Raw genomic sequence first — 22,024 nt, forward strand, 5'->3', positions numbered from 1 at the left:
TTATTTACAATTCACCATTCTGTAGATAATTGTGTTGATGTCCAAATCCAAGCTTTGTTCCTGACAGTCTCTAAGATTTACACACTTTGCCATGATTTGGGTGCACTTGATGTGGATTTATTAAAGGTATGAATCTAAAGGAAGTTAAAACTTCAATCGTTAAGCAGAATTCTCTTATCTTTCCATGGGTAAAGCCAGCATCTGTTACCTACCTCTACCTATATGGAGTTGAATGGCTTGCTTAGCAATTTCAGAGGGTAGTTAAAATGCAACCACTCTGCTATGTATCTAAGGTCAGGTAGGACAAATGAGGCAAAAACAGCAGTTTCCTTCCCTAAAGGTCATTAGTGAACTGATGAGTTTTTATGACGATCAATAGTTGTCATGGTCACTCTCACTGAGTAGTTTTCTATTCAATATTTACTGGTTGAACAATGTTAGCCGAGACCTCTGGGTTACTACTGCAGTGATATTGCCATTAAACCACCAGATTTTGCAGGTAGTGACAGGATAGCGCTTTTATTCATTATGCTAATACTTGCTGACAGATTTTTTTGCATTTAAACTTGCCATTTTGGCACAGCACCATCTATAGGAGACCTATCACCTCCACAATCAATCAGACTGAACAATACACATTGAGGCATATTGTGTTCAACACTGGAAGCAAATTTAGAATATTTTATTTCAATGCTAAATCATGTGTCAAAAGCAAAATAAAGTGAAGAGGCATGAGAATTAAGTGAGAAATTGGAGGCAAGTAAATAAATGTGTTTTAATTTTTATAGATGTCCAATATTAAAGTTGGAGAAATGAACTCCATACTCGGGGTCTGTGTGATTGTTTGCCAGAAATGGAAAATATTTATCTGAATTAAATTGCATGTACTCTCTAATGGAGGAGCTCTAAACTCTGTTATCTTTAGCGAGCATGTCCTGTTTAAGCACTGCAACTTCACAGCTCTCCTGCTGAGTATCTTAATACCAATGTTTCAAAACCTGTGGAGGAGATTAGTTGTATCTGTGGGGACACTAGGATTTACTCCTGTATCATGGTTAGCCCTAACAACCTCCTAGGACAAAATCCAGACCATTAATTTCTAAGCTTATGTACTATAGCGATCTACAAACTTAGCCATTAAGTGTAAAGTTAGAAATTTTTTGTGACATCAACTGTAGCTGATTCCTCCATAGAATACTCGCAAATATTTAAATACAGGCCTTCTGAAAAACATTGCCTTTCAACATGCAGAAGGGTTGACTTTATAAAAAAAACAAAGACCATAAGGCATAGGAATGGAAGTAAGGCCATTCGGCCCATCGAGCCCACTCTGCCATTTAATCATGGCTGGGCATTTCAACTCCACTTACTTGCACTCTCCCCGTGCCCCTTAATTCCTTGCGAGAGCAAGAATTTATCAGTCTCTGCCTTGAAGACGTTTAACGTCCCAGCCCCACTGTGCTCCGTGGCAACGAATCCCACAGGCCCACCACTCTCTGGCTGAAGAAATGTCTCCTCATTTCCATTCTAAATTGACCTCCATTTAGTTCTAAGGCTGTGTCCACGGGTCCTAGTCTCCCTGCCTAACAGAAACAACTTCCCAGCATCCACCCTTTCTAAGCCATCCATTACCTTGAAAGTTTCTATTAAATCTCCCCTCAACCTTCTAAACTCTAATGAATACAATTCCAGGATCCTCAGCCGTTCATCGAATGTTAGGCCTACCATTTCAGGGATCATCCATGTGAATCTCCGCTGGACACGCTCTAGCGCTAGTATGTCCTTCCTGAGGTGTGGGGCCCAAAATTGGACACCGTATTCTAAATGGGGTCTAACTAGGGCTTTATAAAGTCTCAGAAGTACATCGCTGCTTTTATATTCCAACCCTCTTGAGATAAATGACAACATTACATTTGCTTTCTTAATCATGGACTCGACCTGTAAGTTAACCTTTAGAGAATCCTGGACTAGCTCTCCCAGATCCCTCTGTACTTCGGCTTTATGAATTTTCTCACCGTTTAGAAAATAGTCCATGCCTGTATTTTTTTTTCCAAAGTGCAAGACCTTGCATTTGCACACGTTGAATTTCATCAGCCATTTCCTGGACCTCCCTCCTAAACTGTCTAAATCTTTCTCTAGCCTCCCCACCTCATCAGTACGACCTGCCTGTCTGCCTAACTTCGTATCATCGGCAAACTTCGCCAGAATGCCCCCAGTCCCTTCATCCAGACAATTAATATATAAAGTGAACAGCTGCGGCCCCAACACTGAACCCTGCGGGACACCGTTTGCCATTCCGAAAAAGAGCCTTTTATCCCAACTCTCTGCCTTCTGTCAGACAGCCAATCCTCAATTGCTCGCCCGTACACCATGGGTCCTCACCTTACTCAACACCCTCCTGTGAGGCACCTTATCAAAGGCCTTTTGGAAGTCTAGATAGATAACATCCACTGCGTTTCCCTGGTCTAACCTACTTGTTACCTCTTCAAAGAATTCTAACAGGTTTGTCAGGCACGACCTCCCCTTAGTAAATCCATGCTGACTTGTTCTAATCCGACCCTGCGCTTCCAAGAATTTAGAAATCTCATCCTTAGAATTTTAACAACAAACCGAGGTTAGGCTAATCGGCCCATAATTTTCCATCTTCTGTCTTGATCCTTTCTGAAACAAGGGGGTTACAACAGCAATTTTCCAATCATCTGGGACTTTCCCTGACTCCAGTGACTTTTGAAAGATCTCAACCAAAGCCTCGCTATTTCTTTAGCCACCTCCCTCAGAACTCTAGGATGTAGCCCATGAGGGCCAGGAGATTTATCAATTTTAAGACCTTTTAGCTTTTCTAGCACTTTCTCTTTTGTAGTGCCTACCATACTCAACTCTGCCTCCGACTCTCCTTAATTGTTGGGATACTACTCATGTCTTCCACTGTGAAGACTGACGCAAAGTACTTATTAAGTTCTTCAGCTATTTGCTTATCTCCCATCACTCGCCTTCCAGCATCAATTTGGAGTGGCCCAATGTCTACTTTTGCCTTTCGTTTGTTTCTTATGTATTGAAAGAAACTTTTAGTATCATTTCGAATATTACTGGCTAGGGTACCTTCATAATAGATCCTCCTTCCTTATTTCTCTCTTTGTTATCCTCTGTTTGTTTTTTGTTCAATGCATTTAAATTGCTGAAATTTAGCTAACTATTGTGTAAGTAGTTAAGTAGAATTGTTTTAAAAGGAAACTTTGGATTTTGACATTTATGCTGAATTAGAACAGAATTTAAATTTGTATTGAATTACAAATGTTACGGTACTGTTTAATTTGCTCGAATGTGGCAACTTGACACCACAACATGATATACTGAAATCCAGAATAGACTTTTTTTAAAAATCTGAAATACATCTGACTTTTATGTTAGTTTTTGAGACAACTTTATTTTAAGTTCATTGCACAACTCATGGTTTCATCTTCGCGCCTTGTTAATCTGTGGTGCCCCTTTTGATTATTGCGTACAGGAACAAATTCTGATGCATAGATGGAGATATCCATCCTTGTCTTTACATGGCATTGAGGGAGCTTTTGCTGGTTCAGGACGTAAAACTGTAATTCCTAGGAAAGTTATTGGAAAGTTTTCCATTCGATTGGTGCCTAATATGGATCCAGTGGTAGTAGAGCAACAGGTATGGAATTTTTTACTGTGGAAACAACAGATGTTTGCTTTAGACATGCTGTCTTATTAGATCTCCACGTGTTTTATACAATCATCTTAGACCCTTTTCCTCCTCATTCACTTGTACATTCTGTGCACCCTTGTACAGAATCTGTTACGTCTAACTGCTAAACTGGTGGAATACATCCGATGAAATCTGTTGCTTAGCAGTTCAAAAGTAAAACCAAAATACTAAGGATGTTGGAAACTTGAAACAAACACAGAATGCTGGAGAAACTGGGCACATTTGCCAACTTCTATTCGCTTTTCAAGCCTGATATGACTGTTCAGATTGGTTTGAGTATCATGTTAGGATTTCTTTCAATTTGATCAAAATGTAAAATGATTAGTTTTGTTATTAGTGGATGACCAAAACCTGGGAGATCTGAAATGTGTTAGCACAGTGTCCTTTATCAACAGTTCAAAACCAGCCAAAATCAAGGTTGGGAAGCATGGTTTTACTTCCAGGTAGAAATGAGAAATATAATTGAGTAGTCATCATAATTTCTGAAGTGAATCCCTTGCTTAATCAACCTTATTGAAATCTGCAAGGAGTCAGAGTGAATGATGATAAAAATTACATGTAATTCAACTGGATTTTCTAAAGTCTTTTGTTAAGGTGCCCCGTAATAGATAAATAACATCAGAGAATGTGGGTTTAGGGAACAAGTGGTAAAATGGGTTAATCCAGCCAATTACCTCCCTTTACTATTGAATAAAAGTCGACAGGATTGTCTCACAGTACCCACCAAACATTTGCTCCCTAAGGTTCAATTTACATTTTACCAGAACCAGTCAGCTTTTGCGCTCATTACAGTATTTGTTCAAACATGGACAAAGGCATAAAATTGCAGGGCAAGGTCAGAGTGACTGTCCTTGAATTCAAGTCTGCATTTGATCGGGTGATTGAAATGACCTGGTGAAACTGGAGTGAATAGGAATGGAGGGAAAGTTCACTGTTGGTTAGAGCCAGACCTGGCACATAGGGAAATAGTTGTGGTTGTTGGAGGCTAATGATCCCAGCTGCAGGACATCTCTGCACAAGTTCCTCAGGGTAGTGTCTGAGGTTCAGCCATTGACAGCTGCTTCGCTAACAAATTGCTCTTATTAATTTCCACATTAAGTGGTTAAAGTGTATCTTTCTGAAACCTGATTGCGGATTAATTTGGATTAACAATTACAGAGGAATTGAATACTTTTCCTTTAACATAAATGACAGCTTTCCAGCTTTTTCTTCCCCTCCCCACTCCATACTCTTTATTAAGAATTCATTTTCACTTTTTAGGTTGTAGATTACATCAAGAGGATTTTTGCTGAATATGGAAGTCCCAACAAACTGAAGGTCTACATGACTCATGGTGCAAAGGCCTGGCTGGCAGACTATAACCATCCTCACTTCAAAGCTGGCAGAAATGCAATGAAAACAGGTTTTTGACAGAATCTTATTTAAATAATTGTTTTAAATTTACAGCAACCTTAACATGCAATAACAGGACAAGTGTCCACATTTCAGAACTGATCCGAGATAATGGGAACTGCAGATGCTGGAGAATCCAAGATAATAAAATGAGAGGCTGGATGAACACAGCAGGCCAAGCAGCATCTCAGGAGCACAAAAGCTGACATTTCGGGCCTAGACCCTTCATCAGAGAGGGGGATGGGGTGAGGGTTCTAGAATAAATAGGGAGAGAGGGGGAGGCGGACCGAAGATGGAGAGAAAAGAAGATAGGTGGGGAGGGGATAGGTCAGTCCAGGGAAGACGGACAGGTCAAGGAGGTGGGATGAGGTTAGTAGGTAGGAGGGGCGGGGGTGCGGCTTGGAGTGGGAGGAAGGGATGGGAAAGAGGAAGAACAGGTTAGGGAGGCAGAGACAGGTTGGACTGGTTTTGGGCTGCAATGGGTGGAGGGGAAGAGCTGGGCTGGTTGTGTGGTGCAGTGGGGGGAGGGGATGAACTGGGCTGGTTTAGGGATGCGGTGGGGGAAGGGGAGATTTTGATGCTGGTGAAGTCCACATTGATACCATTAGGCTGCAGGGTTCCCAAGCGGAATATGAGTTGCTGTTCCTGCAACCTTCGGGTGGCATCATTGTGACACTGCAGGAGGCGCATGATGGACATGTCATCTAAAGAATGGGAGGGGGAGTGGAAATGGTTGGCGACTGGGAGGTGCAGTTGTTTGTTGCGAACTGAGCGGAGGTGTTCTGCAAAGCAGAGTGTGGCTTCCTCTACATTGGGGAAACCAAGCGGAGGCTTGGGGACTGCTTTGCAGAACACCTCCGCTCAGTTCGCAACAAACAACTGCACCTCCCAGTCGCCAACCATTTCCACTCCCCCTCCCATTCTTTAGATGACATGTCCATCATGGGCCTCCTGCAGTGCCACAATGATGCCACCCGAAGGTTGCAGGAACAGCAACTCATATTCCGCTTGGGAACCCTGCAGCCTAATGGTATCAATGTGGACTTCACCAGCTTCAAAATCTCCCCTTGCCCAACCGCATCCCTAAACCAGCCCAGCTCTTCCCCTCCACCCACTGCATCCCAAAACCAGTCCAACCTGTCTTTGCTTCCCTAACCTGTTCTTCCTCTCTCCCATCCCTTCCTCCCACCCCAAGCCGCACCCCCGCCTCCCTACCTACTAACCTCATCCCACCTCCTTGACCTGTCCGTCTTCCCTGGACTGACCTATCCCCTCCCTACCTCCCCACCTATACTCTCTCCACCTATCTTCTTTTCTCTCCATCTTCGGTCCGCCTTCCCCTCTCTCCCTATTTATTCCAGAACCTTCACCCCATCCCCCTCTCTGAAGAAGGGTCTAGGCCCGAAACGTCAGCTTTTGTGCTCCTGAGATGCTGCTTGGCCTGTTGTGTTCATCCAGCCTCACATTTTATTATCTCAGAACTGATCCTACTCACTTAACTCCGTCACTGGACCCGAAACGTTAACTCCCCCTTGTCTCCACAGATGTTGCTGGACTTGCTGTGTGTCTCTAGCAATTTCTGTTTCTGTTTCAGATTTCCACTATTCGCAGTTCTTTGTGTTTTTAAAAACACAATCTGGTTTGTATTTGTCTAAATGTGCTCAATTACCCTTTTTTATTAACATTAGCTGCTTGACAATCAACTGGCACTATTTCCTAATGAACTACAACAATAGTGTGTCTGCTGTTACCTTCCTTATCTACTTTTAATGAGTGTGTATGTAATCTAATGGACCAGAGTTCTATTCTTCAGGATCAGTTATCCTTCACAAAGAGCAAAATACTATGGATACTGGAAATCTGAAACACAAATGGGGAAAGAAACCAGAAGTCTGATAGCATTTGTGGACAGGCATAAGACTTAATCTATCATGGTAATTAACATTCACTAGTGCTGGGAACATTAAAGATGTGATTAGCTTTAAAGCAAAGAGGGGAGTATGGGGAAAAAGACAAGAGAGGTTGTGTGTTCAAGAGGGAATAAGGAAGTGGAGACGGGCTTGATAATGCAAAGCCAAAGGGAATGGAATAAGATAAGATCCGAAGTTTTACCCTGATGTTCCCACCACCACTCCACAACCTATCCCAAACCCTGCAATTTAGACTATTTGACAAATTGAACCCAACTATCTTTTGTGACATTTTATTATGGAAATAAAGAGAGGACAAAACAAATACATATTTTTAAGGCTGGGTTAGAGGCATTGATGTGTGACAACATCTTATGCAAGGATTTTCATCTGTTGAAATTCTAGTGGATAGATTTTTATCAAATAAAATGTAGTAGAATTTATCCTAGAACAGTGTTTTTAGAAAAGTAGAACCCTGTTTTTTGGGTCTGTAGATTTTTTGAGGTGCAGAGATGGCCTTCAATAGAGAGATGTACTCTTCCTATCAGATGTGGGATTATTAGGAAGAATCTGTCTTCCAGATGGTTACAAAAGAACAAATAAAATTACAGCACAGGAACAGGCCCTTTGGCCCTCCAAGCCTGCGCCTGTTGAGATCCTCTGTCTAAACCTGTCATCTATTTTCCAAGGGTCTGTATCCCTTTTCTCTCTGCCCATCCATGTACCTGTCCAGAAAGGGTGTCTGGTTGCGTCTGCAGGAAGTGTTTGGTTATGAATCCTTTGAACCAGTTGGAGCAACAGCTAGAGGCAGTGAGGAATTACCAGGAGCCAGAAGGTGTTTTGGATGGCAGTTTGAGGAAGGTAGAAAAACCGCAGATACTGGTAGATTAGTCACCTCTCGGAAAGACAGAAGAGAAAGGCAAATGGTGCAGAGGTCCCATGTAGCTATCCCTTTCTCAAACAAGTATGCTATTTTGCAAAATGTCAGGGCTAATGGGTTCTCGGTGAAAGTAGCACTGCAGTCAGGTTTCTGGTACTGAGACTGGCTCTACTGTAATGAAGAGTACGTCAGTTTCAAGATTTGATTGTGATGGGCTGTGTCTAGTCAGGGGCACAGATCAGTGTTTCTGTGGCAGAATTTTGTGTGGCTGCCCTGGTGCCTGGGTCAAGGATGTCTCTGAGGGTGCTGAATTTTCTCAAAGGGGACAGTGACAGGCAGCAGGTTGTTGGACATGTTGGCACCAACAATAGAAGAAGAGACCAGGATCTGCAAAGAAAATATGGGAAATTAGGCAGAATGTTAGAAAGTAGGGCTTGAAGGTGAGTAATATCTGGATTACTCTCAGTGTACGTGCTAGTGAGAATAGAAATGTGCAATACAGCAGATGAATGCATGGCTGCGGACCTGGTACGGGGGCGGGGATTCACATTTTTTGATCATTAGAATCTTTTCTGGGGTAGGAGTGACCTGTATGAAAAGAATGGGTTGCACCTGAATTGAAAGGGGAGCGATATCCTAGTGGAGAGATTTGCTAGTGCTACTTGGGAGGCTTTAAAGTCTTGGGGGTAGCCTTCAAAAATGACAGTCCAGAGACACACTATTCCTTATTAATGTGAAGGATAAGACTAGTAGGTGCAGGAAACGTGCGATGACTGGAGAAATTGAGGTTGTGGTCAAGAAAAAGAAGGAGACATAAGGCAGGTATAGATAGCTGGGATTGAGTGAAACGCTAGAGGAGTGTAAGAGCAGTAGGAGAATACACAAGGGAAATCTGGAGGGCAAAAAGGGGATGTGGGAGAGCTTTAGTGAACAGAGTTAAGGAGAATCCAAAGAGATTCTACAAATATATTAAAGACAAAAGAGTAACTAGGGAGAGAATAGAGCTCCTTAAAGATCAACAAGGCTGTCTGTGTGGAACTACAGGAATGGGTGAGATATTAAACAGGTATTTATGTCACTATTTACTGTGGAATTTGGAAGCTAGAGAACTTGGAGAAATAAATAGTGATATCTTAATGTCCATGTTAAAGAGGTGGTGGTGCTGGACGTCATAAAATGTGTAAAGGTGGATAAATCCCTGGGACCTGATCAGGTGTATCCCAGAATTTCGTGAAAACCTAGGGAAGTGATTGCTGAGCCCTTTGCTGAGATATTTGATCGATAGCCACAGGTGAGGTGCCAGAAGACCGGATGGTGGCTAGTGTAGTACCATTATTTAAGAAAGGTGGTAAAGAAAAGCCAGGCACCTTTAAATCAGTAAGCATGCATCGGTTGTGAGCAGGTTATTGGGTATTCTGAGGGACAGGATTTACATGTAGTTTGAAAGGCAAGGACTGATTAGGGATAGTCAAGATGGTTTTGTGCATTGGATATTGTGTCTCACTAATTTGAATTTTTTTGAAGAGGTGACAAAGAAGAATGCTGAAGGCAGAGCAATGGCCATTGTCTCTGGACTTCAGCAAGTCGTTTGATAAGGTTCCGCATGGTAGACCGGTTAACAATGTTAGATTGCATGGAATCCAAGGGTAGCTAGCCATTTGGATACAAAATTGGCTTAAAGCTGGGAGGCAGAGCATGGTAGTGGGGCATTGTTTGTTGGACTGGAGGCCTATGACCAGTGGCATGCCAGAAGGAACAGTGCTGACTCCACAGCATTTCATCATTTCATATAAATGATTTGGATGTGAACATAGGAGGTATGATTGGTATGTTTGTAGATGACACCAAAATTGGTGGTGTAGTAGACAGTGAAGAAGTTTACCTCAGTGGACAATGGGACCTTGATCAAATGGGCTGAGGTGTGGCAGATGCAGTTTTAATTTAGATAAACGTGAGATGCTGCATTTCATAAGATAAATCAGGGCAGGACTTACACACTTATTGATAGGACCCTGGGGATTGTTGCTGAACAAAGAGACCTATGGGTGCAGGATCACATTCCTTGAAAGTGGAGCAGCAGGTAGCCAGGGTGGTAAAGAAGGCATTTGGTACACTTGCCTTTATTGGTCAGTGCATTGAGTTTACAAATTGGAATGTCAAGTTGCAGCTATACAGGACATTGGTGAGGCCACTTTTGGAAAACTGCATTCAATTCTGGTCTCCCTGCTGTAGGAAAGAGGTTGTTAAACTTGAAAGAGTTCAGAAAAGATTTACAAGGATGTTACCAGGGTTGGAAAATTTGAAGCATAGGAAGGGGTTGAATAGGCTGGAGTGTCAGAGGCTGACGGGTGATCTTATAGAAGTTTATAAAATCATGAGGAGCATGGATAACGTCAAGGAAAGGTGAGTCCAAAACTAGAGGACATAGGTTTAAGGTGAGTGGGTAAAGATTTAAAAGGGACCTAAAGGGGCAGATTTTTCAGACAGAGGGTGGTACATGCTGATTAAAATCAGCTGCCAGAGGACGTGGTGAAGGCTGGTACAAGTACAACACTTTAAACTTTTTGGATGGGTATGTGAACAGGAAGGGTTTTGAGTGATGTGGGCCACAAGCTGACAAATAGACTGGATTAATCCAGTCTATCTCGTTGGCATGGACAGCTTGGAGCAAAGGGTCTGTTTCTGCACTGTAGAACTCTATCACTTTAAACCAGACCCTCAGTGGTGATGACGCAACTGATTAATGTTAGCAGTGTATTTTTAACAAAAGCTCAGCAGGCCTGGCAACATCTTTGAAGAGAAATCAGAATTAATATTTCGGATCCAGTCACCTTTGGAACTGAGGAAGGGTCACTGGACCTGAAGCACTAACTCTGATATTTCTTCACAGATGCTGCCAGACCTGCTAAGCTTTTCGAGCAACTTCTGCTTTCGTTCCTGATTTACAGCATCCACAACTCTTTTAGTTTTTATTTAGTGTATTTTTAATCTTGTTTTCAATTATGAACTTGGAAATGCTCTCTTCGTCTTAAGTATTTGGAGTTGAACCTGATATGACCAGAGAAGGGGGGAGTATTCCAGTTACCTTGACACTCCAGGAGGCTACAGGAAAAAGTGTTCTGTTACTGCCAATTGGAGCTGCAGATGATGGGGCTCATTCACAAAATGAGAAAATCGACCGGTAAGAGGAGATGTTTTGCTTGAGTATTGACCCTACTTGCCTCTATGAATGTGTTGATTCGGTCCTTCTGTTAATTTGTGAATCTGTACAATTGCATTCATACAAAATAATGTCAGCTTCTTGCTGCTCAGCACGTTCTTAAAAGTACAGACAAATGTCCATGGGTTTTTCTGACCTCTATAGGGAGGTTAAAGCCTGTATTTATGGGATATTCACATAAACTTGCAGACTAAGCAAGAATCACAGATGTGTTTTAGTTATGTCCTTTCCCTACTTCCTCCTTCCTGCCACCACACCCCACCCTGTCCAAAATATATATCACAGGACACTGAGCCAAATCAGATTTTGTACTATTGTCTAGTTAGTCTGCTACTTTGTTTAAAAAAAAACTAAGTACATCCACACATTCCCTTTTAATGTTCTCAATTACCCCTCTCATTTCCCAATGCCAATCCCTCTACCTGTATAACACAACACATGAGGTGGATATAGACAGTTCCCTTCATTCTGAGGGGGTCAATTTTTTTAAACGTATCTGTAACCTTCCTGCTGTACTCTTAGAACAGTCAAAATACTTACGTGGAACAGCTAAGTTGTTTCAGGTTTATGTATGGTGGAAATCTATCTTTTCAAATGAAAACCCTGTAAATTAAGCTGTATTTAAGAATTTACCTGTTTCTAACTGTAACAAATAAACCCACACCAGAACAACATCTTCCAATCCACAAACACTACCATTTAGGATTACAAGGGCAGCAGATAGATGGGAGCACCATCACCTGCAAATTCACCTCCAGTCCACTCATTATTCTGATTTGGAAATGGATCGCCAGTGTTACTAACTCAAAATCCTGGAACTTTGATCCTAAGATCATAGCAGATGTCCTGAGGCAGCGCATCACCTTCTCGAGGGCACCTAGAGATGGGTGAGAAATTCTGGCCTAGCCAACAAAGCCCACACCTTGTGAATTTTTAAAAATTTGATTAATAAATCCTCATCCCCACTCATGACAGCAAGACTGTCTTCAAAAGCAAAATATTGCAAATGCTGAAAATCTGAAACAAACAATGTTGGAGAAACTCGGCAGATCTGACAGCATTTGTGGAGAGAGAAGCAGAGTTTGACATTTTGAGTCTAATGTGATCCCAGCTCCTACAAAGTCCTATCAGACTGAAAAACTTTAGATTTGTTTCACACTCCATAGATGCTGCCAAACCTCTTGAATGTCTCCAGTATTTTTTGTTTTTGCCAGTAGGTACTTATAATATAGAGAAAGGAATTAGAATTTAGCTTTCCCTTTAATGCATCAATGTAACCAAGCATACAACCAGCTTCAGCCTTCACTTTGTAAGGGCATTTTATTCTATTTCAATTTGCCCCATTTAGATTTTTTAAACCTGCTTTATCACTTCTAAAATTTAACATTATACTTTGAAAGTTGTATAGAATATCTGTTTCTATTTATGTATTGCCTTTCTTGTAGGACATTATCTCATGGCATTTCACCAAAGAGGAATCAAACAAAAGAACAAATTGGGTGGGGTCAGGATGTGGGGGGTTTGGTCAAAGAGGTGGGTTTTAAAGGCAGGGTTGGAATATGGGAGCCTGGGTGTGGAACTTGATCTGTCGAGTGGAACGGAGACTGGAGGAACACTATTTGAGGGGCACTGTTCAAGCTGGAAAAAATGATAGGCAAGAGTTGAGGCATGACAGATGTTTAAATATACAGATTCTTACAATTGTTATTGTTCTTCCAACAGGATCAACTACATTCAGGGAATCAAGGTGTTTGGTGCTTACTTCCATGAACTTTCTTCTTTGAAATGAGACCTACTGGCTTGATAGAATTGCTGAAACGATTTCTAAAATCTAGACCTAATTACTTTACTTTAATTCTACACTATACGTAGACATTATTACTGAATGTGTTTATTGATACAAATTACAACACTCTGCAACAAAAGTGTAAATATTTAAGTTTATGGACTTTTTTTTCAGAATGTAACTAATAAGGTCAGTTTTGATTCAAAAATATCTTGATCTGTTCAGACATGTTATTACATCTCTCTGAAGTGGGTAGGACTTGAACCCAAGCATCTTGTCCCACAGATAGGGATACTGCAATTTCCCCATAAAAGCCGCTCTATCAAGATAGCCACTTTGCATGAAACTAGGAGTCATAGCCAAATTTCTGTTTCGCTTCAGTGGCTTGCTTTAACTAGACTGAATTATAAACTGGAATTTAACGCAACAGACCAGCCACTATCAACCTGAAGCCAACATTTTCAACCATCACCTGCCATATATGATCAATTTAAGGGTGAGCCAGGAGATGTTGTACACCTAGATTTCCAAAGGCATTTAATAAGGTGTCACACTAAAGCTTAATGGACAAAATGAGTTGTGGTGATTGTTATCGTGAAAAGAGCTAATGAACAGAAAGCTTGAACTAAATAGTATGTTTTCTCATTGATATGGAACAAATAACAGAGTGCTGCAAGGGCCACAGACTATAAGTTGAGGTTGAAATGATTATCCTTTATCATCATGTACATTCACAATAAAACACAGTGAAAAACAAGCACTATCACTCATACATAAGCACCATTCGTAGAATAAAATAAATAAAGCAGCGCGGTGGCTCACTGGTTAGCACTGCACCCTCACAGCTCCAGGGACCTGGGTTCGATTTCGCTCTCTGGTAACTGTCTGTGTGGAGTTTACACATTCTGCCCGTGTCTGCGTGGGTTTCTTCCCCACAGTCCAAAGATGTGCAGGCTAGGTGGATTGGCCATGATAAATTGCCCGTAGTGTTCAGGGGTGTGTGGGTTATGGGGGGGATGGGTCTGGGTGGGATGCTGCAATGGGCGGTGTGGACTTGTTGGGCCGAAGGGCCTGTTTCCACACTGTAGGGAATCGAATCTAATCATAACTTCGAGAATCCAACTTTCCTTCTTCGCTGCTATACCAACACCAGAGTCCTGCTCCAGGCTACAACAGTTTGAGCCGCACTGCTTTTGGGGGCCTACTCCACGTGGAAAACAAGAGCCTCCCACCTCCAGGCCCCTCAGGCCAACCAACTCAGCCATTGTCTCTAAAAATGCTAGAAGATTCTAGAAGAATTCTTGAAGAAACCTCCCATCAAACATCGCTCTCTCTCTGTCAGCTGTTGCTCTGAGTATGCAGCTCCTCCACTGCGCTGGGACATAGACATAGAACATTACAGCACAGTACAGGCCCTTCGGCCCTCTATGTTGTGCCGACCTGTCATACCGATCTCAAGCCCATCTAACCTACACTATTCCGTGTACGTCCATATACTTATCCAATGACGCCTTAAATGTACCTAAAATTGGCGAATCTACTACTGTTGCAGGCAAAGCGTTCCATTCCCTTACTATTCTGAGTAAAGAAACTACCTCTGACATCTGTCCTATATCTTTTACCCCTCAATTTAAAGCTATGCCCCCTCGTGCTTGCCGTCACCATCCTAGGAAAAAGGCTCTCCCTATCCACCCTATTGAACCCTCATTATTTTATATGTTTCAATTAAGTCACCTCTCAACCTTCTTCTCTCTAATGAAAACAGCCTCAAGTCCCTCAGCCTTTCCTCGTAAGACCTTCCCTCCATACCAGGCAACATCCTAGTAAATCTCCTCTGCACCCTTTCCAAAGCCTCCACATCCTTCTTATAATGCCGTGACCAGAACCGCACACAGTACTCCAAGTGCGGCCGCACCAAAGTTTTGTACAGCTTCACCATAACCTCTTGGTTCCGGAATTCGATCCCTCTATTAATAAAAGCTAAAACACTATGACTTCTTAACAGCCCTGTCAACCTGGGTGGCAACTTTCAAGGATCTGTGTACATAGACGCCGAGATCTCTCTGCTCATCTACACTACTAAGAATCTTACCATTAGCCCTGTAGTCTCCTTGGCCCCTTCAGGGTACATGTTCATTAGGTACATGTTCTGACCCACGTCTCTCCGGCCCACACACTCCACATCCACTGCAGGACATAGCCCCTCGTGCTCAGCTTCCGCCTGGTCACTAGAGGTGACTTCCTTCTTCAGACTAGAGTTAAAAATAGTTGAGGGGGGAAATACTGCCAGTGGAAGAGGGAGAGAGAAAGAAAAGGGGAAAGGGAAAGGAACTGGTCAGCAGAGGAGCGCCACATGGAGTATCTTGCCCTTTTGCTTATCCTGTTCTATGATAGGAGGCTGAGTAAATTAGGTCTATACCCTCTAATATTTATAGGAATGACAGCAATCTCATTCAAACATTCAAACTTCTTAAGGGACTTCACATGAAGATCCTTTTGATCAGGGGAATCTAAAACACCTGATATCACCTCAGGATAAGGAACTGATCATTTAGGATTAAGTGAAGAAGTTTTTCCTCAACTTAGAGTTAAGAATCCATGGAATTCTCTACTGCAGAGGTTGTGGAGTCCACATGGCAAATTTATGTAAGGCTGGGATTGTTAGCAAAGGATATGGGATCTTAGTCTTGTAAAGGTATTGACTGTAAATGCAGGGAAGTCATGTTGAACAATAGAAGCTCCGTTAAGTTGTAACTGGAACATTGCATCCAGTTCTGGTCACTAAATGTCTGCTGAAGTGCATCACCATACACACTTAAATTCAGTCTGCCAGTTGTCTGCCTGTTTTCTGAGCCTGAGTCCAGTTTTTATTGAATAGTATTTTCCTTACTGTTAAGAATCCTAGTTTGGTGTCATTAGTAAATACTAAAATTTTTCTCAATATATTAATTCCAACATGTATAGGCCAAATCTTCCAAGAAGTGGCAATCATGCACCTTTTAACCTTAACCATTTTTACATACTCTGTCCCAGAGCTCTGTTACTGGCCTGGACTTCCAATTCTATCCTCTTCACAAACATTGAGTCGACCTGATCTGAAAAGCCTTAAGGGTCTTGAGGGAGTGTGGCTGAACAAAAAGACCTCAGGATACAAGTTCATACTTTGTGAACGGTGGAGTCACAGGTAGACAGGGTAGTGAAGAAAGTATTTGGTACAGTTGCCTTTATTGGTCAGTGCATTGGGTATGGAGTTGGGATATCGTGTGGTTGTGTAGAACATTGGTGAGGCCACTTTTGGAATACTGCATTCAATTTTGGTCTCCTTGTTATAGGATAGATGTTGTTAAACTTGGAAGGGTGCATAAAAGATTTACAAGGAGGTTGACAGGGTTGGAGGGTTTGAGCCATAGGGGGAGGCTGAATAGGTTGGGGCTATTTTTTCTGGAACATCTGAGGCTGAGGAGTGACCGTATAGAGGCTTTTAAAATCATGAGGGGTGTGGATAGGGTGAATAGGCAACATTTGTCTCCCAGTGTAGGGGAGTCCAAAACTAGAGGGCATTGGTTTAAAATGAAAGAGGAACGATATAAAAGGACCTAAGGGACAACCATTTCATGCAGAGGGTGGTGTGAGTATGGAATGAGATGCAAGGGAAAGTGAAGGAGACTGGTACAATTTCAACACCAAAAAGGCATCAGGATATGTAAAAAAAATAGGAAGGGTTTAGAGGGATATGAGCCAAATGTTGGCAAATAGGGCTAGATTTATTTAGGATAGCTGGCTGGCATGGACAATTTGGAAACAAAGGGTCTGTTTCTGTACTGTACAGCTTCTACTCTATACAACACAGAATCACTGCTGGAAGCTCACATCCCCTTGCCCCAACCTCCCTTTTACAGTAATCCATGCTGCATTCACGATTTAAAGGCATTTTCACGAGGAGAAAAGAAACTATGCAAGGTAAGGGGGTCGGGGAATATTATTGTTGGAGAGGATTAAGCTAAACTTAAGATATTGGTAAGATATTTATAAACAGATTAAAGATTTTGGTCAAGACATACAGGTGTGACTGCAGAGCATGCAGAAGACATTTCAAAGAATAATCTCAGTGACGAGGGATTTCAGTTATGAAGTTGGATTGGAGAAGGTGGAGCTGTCTTCCTTGAAGAAGACAATGCTGAGGGGAGGTCTAGTTGAAATATTCAAAATCATGAGAGGTCTGGAAGGAGCAAAGGAGAGAAAATATTCCCATTCATGAAAAGATGAAGAATGAGGGGTCACAGATTTGGAGAAATTGTCAAAAGGAGCAACGGCAACATAAAGAAAGATATTCTTACACAGTGAGTGGCTCAAGTCTGGAATGGACTGCCTGAGAATTTGGTGGGGTCAGGCTCAATCAAGGCATTTAAAAGGGAATTAGTCATCTAGAATGAATGTGCAGGGAAATGGGGAGTTGACAAGGCAGTGACAATAGGCAATATGCCCATTTAGAGAGCCTACACAGACATAGTGGGCTGAATTATCGCCTCTTTCATTGTAACAATTCTAACATTCAGAGATGATTTACAAACAGTGAATAGTAATGGCCTGGAATTTGCTGCTGTGATGGGAGTGGGGGCAGAACTGATGAATGATTTCAAACAGAAAATGGAAGAACACTAAATAGAAACAACAAAGGCAGGAAATGGGATTGAGTGATCTCCCTGTAAGCTAATGACTCCAGATTCTTGTGTCCACCCATGCCAATATCTTACCTACGTCCTCCTGGGTTCTAAGACAACCCTTTTTCATAATAGTCCCAAGTTTAATGTACCCTGCATATGCATTGTGGAATTGTACTGTAAACATCTGATTTTAGATCTTTGATATAAATTATCGCTGAAGTAACAGATCCCTTTCTCTAGTTGTATAAATCATTGTGTTTGAAATATACCATTTTTGCATATCTCTTGATGAGCACAAGATAAACAAATTCAGCAATATATTTCACTTTTTAACGGTATCAATGTTCTGTCCTCCCAAGTGAACTGTTCATTTCGATCAAAAATCGCAGAGGTTCTGGGGAGCTCACTGTATCATTACCCAGCCCCAAGAAACAATGGTAATTGTATTTGATGAATCTGATCATTAAACGACAGATCAGTTCATTGAAATCAATAAAATTGTGGACTCACAAGTGAAAGAAAATGATCAAACCAGAAGATTGTTTTAGAAAACCCAAATTCTCAGGAATAAAAGTGACATCATGAATGCAGTAGTAGAGAGGATCTATTCTTTTCCTTTCACCCTTAATGTGCAATGTTTTTGGTTTTTTTCCCCTCTTCTTCCACTATTTGCAACCCCTTGTCTTTTGCACTTGGCCTCTACCTTGTTGAAAGCATATAAAAGAAAATCATTATCCAACACCTCCCATTTCCAAAAGTCATGCTGGACTTGAAATGTTAACTCTACAGAAGCTGCCAGACATACTGATTCTCTCCAGCATTCTCTGTTTTTTTTAAATGTTTAGTACATGGCCTTCAGCAAAATGAATTTTCCACATCTCTCCAGTCTAATCTACACATGATGTGAGACCAACATTTTTCATTTTATTTTTGCTGCCCTCTAAAGTGGTGAAATATGCTCAGCAGCTATTAAATTACTATGAGGGTAAGCAAAACTATTTTAAAAATAATTTAGATGTTAACAAATTCGTGCAGTCAAAAATTACTTGAAATATCGGATACTTGTGTCTCATAGCTATTCAGGCAAGTTCATTCAATGTAGACGTTCTTCTGATATGATGGTGGCCATATTAAGTTCACAGAAATGCTGATACAGGCATTGCCTGTCCCCACACAAACCCTAAAATTAATGGCCAAGAAAGAAAGATATAGTTAGCCCAAAATTCCAGAAACATTGGTAACATCTAAGTTTCTATAATATTCTGCTCCTGTACAGAAACTGGAAGTTGCTGATCTTTTCAGTAGTGTAATGACAAGGAATACGGACAGCTTTGCCCGAATTCCCACTGCAAGATGTATTTATTCTGGTTATGCCTGGGGGATGGTTTTATCCTTGAACAACACATGAATTTGTCTTTGTTGACAATGACCTGAACTCTAATTAAAGGTCCTTGACTCAAAATGTTAACTCCAATTCTGATGCTGCCAGATCAACTGACTATTTCTAGCAATATTTGTTTTGTTTCAGATTTCCAGTACCTGCAGTATTTTATTTTTTCATTACCTCCATTATCTCGGCTTCTGCTGATATTTTGTCAGATTACTTTTCTTGGGCAAACACTGGTACAAAGCACTTGTCATGTATTCTTCCCTCTGTCTGTGATTCCAAGCAAATCCCACCCTCTTTGTGTCACTGATTCATCCTCCATGCCTCAACAGCACATTGCTCCCTAGCTAGCCCTTAGCAACACAGGGGTCTCCTCAGCTAGGTCTCAGCAACATACAACAAAGAGCCCATCAAGACTTGCTTGAGTTGGAGAATAGCTACCTGTGGTGGTGAATACTACTTAAACCCAGGGATTTTGATCATTCTGGTGTTTGCATTTTTGTTTTTTTTTAAAAGAGGTAATCCAAGTTGGAGGACAGGGAAAAAAAAGTTGCTGCTCCTTCTTTGATGTATTTTCAGTGTTTCCTTGTATTCTAGCAGCAGTAATTACTGTTTTATTAGTGGTTAAATTGTTTTGGAATTTTGGGAAAAAAGATCAAAACAATGGCACTTTAAAAAGGTAGAAGACAGACAAAGGTAGTGAACACATGGGAAGTGAATCAAACGGAGAAAGAAACCTGCACTGTTGTTCGATGCAGCAGTATTCTGCACAGCTGCTGCATTTGCTGTCTGGTTTCAAGTATATTTGGACATCGGAGTTCATTCCAAGAAATATAAACGAACAGCAAAATTCACAGCTGACCTTGGAGAAACCTATGTGTGGGAGCTCGCAGAAGAGGGGCAGATAAGTGGCCTTTTAAAGTGAAACCTGACTGTTTTTCTTTATAAATCTACAATAGTGAGTAGAGTGGGGATTTTTGATTATATGTTTTTATTGAGATCAATCTCTTATTTAAATTTTAAAAATATAAAAACAGGTACTAGGCTAGCTTGGACCAGTGCTTTTAGAGCAGTAAGACTGTTCTATTTTCTGGGTGCAAAGGTTGTTAGAATGCAAAAATGGTCTTTAGTAGAGTGATATGCTCTTCCTGCTGGATGTGGGAGATTAGGGAGTGTTTCCATGTTACTGATGATTACGTCTGCAGGAAGTATTTTTGACAGTGAATTCTATTGGATTGCATGAATCAGTTGGAGTGCAGTTAGAGGCAATGAGGAATTTAGGAGCTAGAGGGGTGTGATGGATAGCAGTTGCAGGGAGGCAGATAAACCGAAGAAACAGTCAGGTAGATGGGTGACCTCCAGGAAATGTAGGAGAGGGAGGCAGGTAGTACAGGAGTCTCCTGTGGCTATCCATATCTCAAACAAGTATGCTATTTTGGGAAATGTAATGGACTCTCAAGGGAATGTAGCACTGACAGCCAAGTTTCTGATACTTGAGGTAGTAGGAATTGCCAATGCTAGAGAATCTGAGATAACACGGTGTGAAGCTGGATGAACATAGCAGGCCAAGCAGCATCAGAGGAGCAGGAAAACTTGACATTTCGAGTCGGGAAGAAGGGTCCCGACCTGAAACGTCAAGCTTTCCTGCTCCTCTGATGCTGCTTGGCCTGCTGTGTTCATCTAGCTTCACACTGTGTTATTTCTGTTACTGAGACTAGGTCTAATGTAACAAGAGGTATGCCACGTTTCAAGTGATCAATTGTGATAAGGGATTCTCTAGTCAGAGGCACAGGCAGACATTTCTGCAGCCCACAGCAAGACATCAGAATAGTGTGTTGCCTCTGTGGAGTCAGGGTCAAAAATATCTCAGAGAGGGTACAGAATATTCTCAAAGAGGAGAGGGACTAGCAGGAAGTCATTTTACACATTGGAACTAATAACATAGGAAGAGAAAAGGATGAGATTCTGAGGAGGGAATATAGGAAGTTGGGCAGGAATTTCAAAAATAGTCCTCGAGGGTTAATATCTGGATTACTCCCAATGCCATGAGCTAGTGAGGATAGGAATAGGAGGATAGAGCAGATGAATATGAGGCTGAAGAGCTGGTGTAGAAGATTCACATTTTTGGATCATTAGAATGTCTTCTGGAGTAATCTGTATAAGAAGGATGAATTGCACCAGAATTAGAAAGGAACTAATATACTGGCGGGCAGATTTGCCAGAGCTGCTTGGGAGGATTTAAACTAGTAAGCAGGTGTGAGGAATCAAGGAGGGGACACTAGGACCCAAGCAGATAGTGACAAAAGATGTCAGTCTGAGACTGCTACATTTGGGAAAGGGCGCAAGTCAAACAGACAGGGCAGGCAGGAACAACGTAGAGAATGAGGTTGGATTGATAAATTAAACTGCATTTATTTCAATGCAAGAGGCCTAAGAAGTAAGGCAGATGACTTCAAGGCATGGTTAGGATCATGGCACTGGCATATCATAGCAATTACAGAGACATGGCTTAGGGATGGATAGGACTGGCAGCTTAATGTTCCAGGGTATAGCTTCTTTAGGAAGAATTCAAAAAGGGAGCAAAAGATGAGTGGGCGTGGCGTTTTTGATTAGGAATGACATTATTGTTGTATTTAGGGAGGATATTTCTGGGAATGTGTCCCGGGAAGTTATCTGGATGGAACTGAGAAATAAAAAAGAGATTGTTTCGATTATACTACCGATCCACAAATAGTCAGCAGGAAATTGCAAAACAAACTTGTAAATTCTCAGTTATCTGTTAGAATAACAGGGTGGATATGGTAGGGGATTCTAATTTTTCAAACATTAACTGGGATTGCCATAGCATTATGCCATAACATTAAGGGTTTGGATGGAAAGGAATTTGTTAAGTATATATAAGAAAGCTTTCTAATTCAGTATTTGGTTGTACCTACTAGAGAAGGTGCCAAACTTGAGTAACTCTTGGGAAATAAGGCAGGGCAGATGACTGAGGTGTCAGTGGGGGAACATTTTGGGCCCATTGACGATAACTCTATTAGTTTTAAGAAAAGGGTAGACT

At 41.5% G+C, this 22,024-nt stretch overlaps 1 protein-coding gene across 1 annotated transcript in view; it reads left to right on the plus strand.

The window, feature by feature from the left end:
* The window catches only part of LOC125451996 (cytosolic non-specific dipeptidase-like), a 42,619-nt gene extending 24,816 nt beyond the window's left edge, over nucleotides 1-17,803 (plus strand). The window contains exons 8-11 of the mRNA XM_048529846.2: nucleotides 3,506-3,670; nucleotides 4,985-5,126; nucleotides 10,940-11,087; nucleotides 12,849-17,803. Of these exons, the coding sequence (XP_048385803.1) occupies nucleotides 3,506-3,670; nucleotides 4,985-5,126; nucleotides 10,940-11,087; nucleotides 12,849-12,915 (522 nt within the window). The 3' untranslated portion in view covers nucleotides 12,916-17,803. The remainder of the gene's footprint in view (nucleotides 1-3,505; nucleotides 3,671-4,984; nucleotides 5,127-10,939; nucleotides 11,088-12,848) is intronic.
* Nucleotides 17,804-22,024: the final 4,221 nt, after the last annotated feature.

The sequence above is a fragment of the Stegostoma tigrinum genome, chromosome 5 (genome assembly GCF_030684315.1).
Source record: "Stegostoma tigrinum isolate sSteTig4 chromosome 5, sSteTig4.hap1, whole genome shotgun sequence".
In the NCBI taxonomy this organism is placed as follows: domain Eukaryota; kingdom Metazoa; phylum Chordata; class Chondrichthyes; order Orectolobiformes; family Stegostomatidae; genus Stegostoma; species Stegostoma tigrinum.